The sequence below is a fragment of the Apaloderma vittatum genome, unplaced genomic scaffold (genome assembly GCF_000703405.1).
Source record: "Apaloderma vittatum isolate BGI_N311 unplaced genomic scaffold, ASM70340v1 scaffold26367, whole genome shotgun sequence".
Taxonomy (NCBI): Eukaryota; Metazoa; Chordata; class Aves; order Trogoniformes; family Trogonidae; genus Apaloderma; species Apaloderma vittatum.
In genome coordinates, this window is record NW_009726045.1 from 15,342 (window position 1) to 17,297 (window position 1,956).

At 53.1% G+C, this 1,956-nt stretch overlaps 1 protein-coding gene across 1 annotated transcript in view; it reads right to left on the reverse strand.

Annotated features, from left to right (window-relative positions):
* Nucleotides 1-1,828: 1,828 nt before the first annotated feature.
* NKX2-6 (NK2 homeobox 6) overlaps nucleotides 1,829-1,956 on the reverse strand; it is a gene marked incomplete at its 5' end in the record, with an annotated part of 640 nt that continues 512 nt past the window's right edge. The window contains one exon of the mRNA XM_009873146.1: nucleotides 1,829-1,950. Within this exon, the coding sequence (XP_009871448.1) occupies nucleotides 1,829-1,950 (122 nt within the window). The remainder of the gene's footprint in view (nucleotides 1,951-1,956) is intronic.

The window sequence follows — 1,956 nt, forward strand, 5'->3', positions numbered from 1 at the left end:
GGCGCGCTGGCTTCCCACCCTCCTGGCGCCGCGTTTTTATATGGCAGGTGGCCAAGCCTCCCGGGCCCGATTGGAGATCCCTGGCAGGAGTTTACGCCCTTCGGTCGTGTCTTGGCTCCCAGTGGGTTTTCTGGCTCTTTGCTTCTCCTTCTCGCTCGGGACACCCTTCCCCACGGACCCAGGGGGCACCCCTAAACCTCAACCTCCTCATTTCCCCCCCCATTGATCCCTTGCTGGCAAATTGCCCTGGAGATTTTACGATGAAGGGAAGGATGCCAAAGTGAGTTCATCCTTTTGGGGATGAAATTGCTCCCGGGGTGGGGGTTTTCGGGAGAGGAAGGGGGGTCCAGCAAACACCAGGGTTTGGAGGGTATCCCAACCCTTAGGGTTTTCGGGAAGCCCTTCTAAAACACATGGAGGGGTTTAAATAATGCCTTCAGCACTCCATTCCCATTTTCAAGCTTTTTTTTTCTGAGCTGGGCAGGGTAGTGATTTCTTTCTTTGATTTCTGTGGGTTTTTTGGGGGGAGTTTTGCTTCCTTTTATTGCTGCACCTCAAAGGGAAAAGGAAAGGACTCCTGAGCCCACGCACTGGGGCTGCTGCTGTTGGCCGGGGCTTTCCCCAATTCTGGCAACATTTCCCGGCACAAGGAGCCTGTCGAGTCCTCTGGCTGCTCCAAACCCAGGACAGAGACCCGAGACTCAGCTGATTTTGGGGAGATATCCCCGAATGAGTGGGGCTAGGAGAAGAGGCAGCACTCAGAGTCCCTTTACCCAGTCCTTCCCAGGGTCTTGGAGTGGTGGGGAAGCTCTTTCCTGAGAGGGTTTTTCTAGTTTGATTTAGATGTCAGGGATGTCCTGTTTGGGAAGCTAGCGGATGGCGGAGTGATGGGGCTGAGTGAGATTAGAGATAAAAGCTTAATTGCCTCTGCAAGTCTCTTTTCACCAGACGCTGGGAGGATAAGAAGCTGTTGGGAAAGGAGCGGGGAGGAGGGAGCAGCAGCCTGGATGGGGGATGCGAGGGGGAGAGTTTGCCCGTCCAGTGGGGTGGGATTTGCCTGCAGGTTGTTGCTCTGGCTCCGTCACAGGGATTGTAGTGGAAAGATCTCTGTGAAACCAACTTTCTGCATCAGGCATTTACCTTTGTGTGGTTTAACGCTTGGTTTGGGTGGCGTTTTATTTTGCTTCGCGTCAGGTTTTGATGCTCGAATGCCAAGTTGCAGATAGAAAAAAGTCGCAATGCTAAATGAGGAATGGCAACAGGGTGAAAACACACAGTTTCACCAATTTGGTTTTTTTTATTTGCAAATAATAATTATATAGGCAGAAATGAACACCTGTGCTGGGAGGTGTTAAGAAATATAAAAGAGAAATGTATCTCAAAAGATTAGAGGCACTCAAAGCATTAAATACCATTCATAAAAAAGTGGATGCACAGTGATGTGCACAGACCCTGTTTTCCAGTTGTCCTTAGGAAGAAAACCAGTGTCCGTACCCTCCTGGTGGTATCCAGGAGGAGCAAATCCTCTGTGGGAGCGAGAAGGGCCAGACTCCGAACCATTTGTGTTTAAATAAATAAATGCCCTCAGTTGCTGGGTCCCCGAAGTCGCGGTGCTGGAGCGGCAGCATCCTCCCTCTCTTCCTGACTTGTCTTTGGAGAGGCGGGACTGCAGGAGCTGCCTGGAGGGGATGGGTGCTCCAGAGAAGTCCCACTGTCCGGGGTGGCAGAAACCCTCCAGGTTCATGTCCTGTCCCAACGAAGGTCGGGCTCAGAGCAAAGCGGGGGCTTTCCTCGGCTTTTTCCATGCAGTCCTGATCTCCGTGGCTGGCTACCAAGTCCTGATCCCCGCTTGCACGGTGGCTTGCAGGCACATGGGCTGGTGCTGAGCAGCGCTGGCCATGCTCAAGCTCACATTCACGGCGGGACTGCCGGGGGGGACGTTGGGGGCCACCCCAG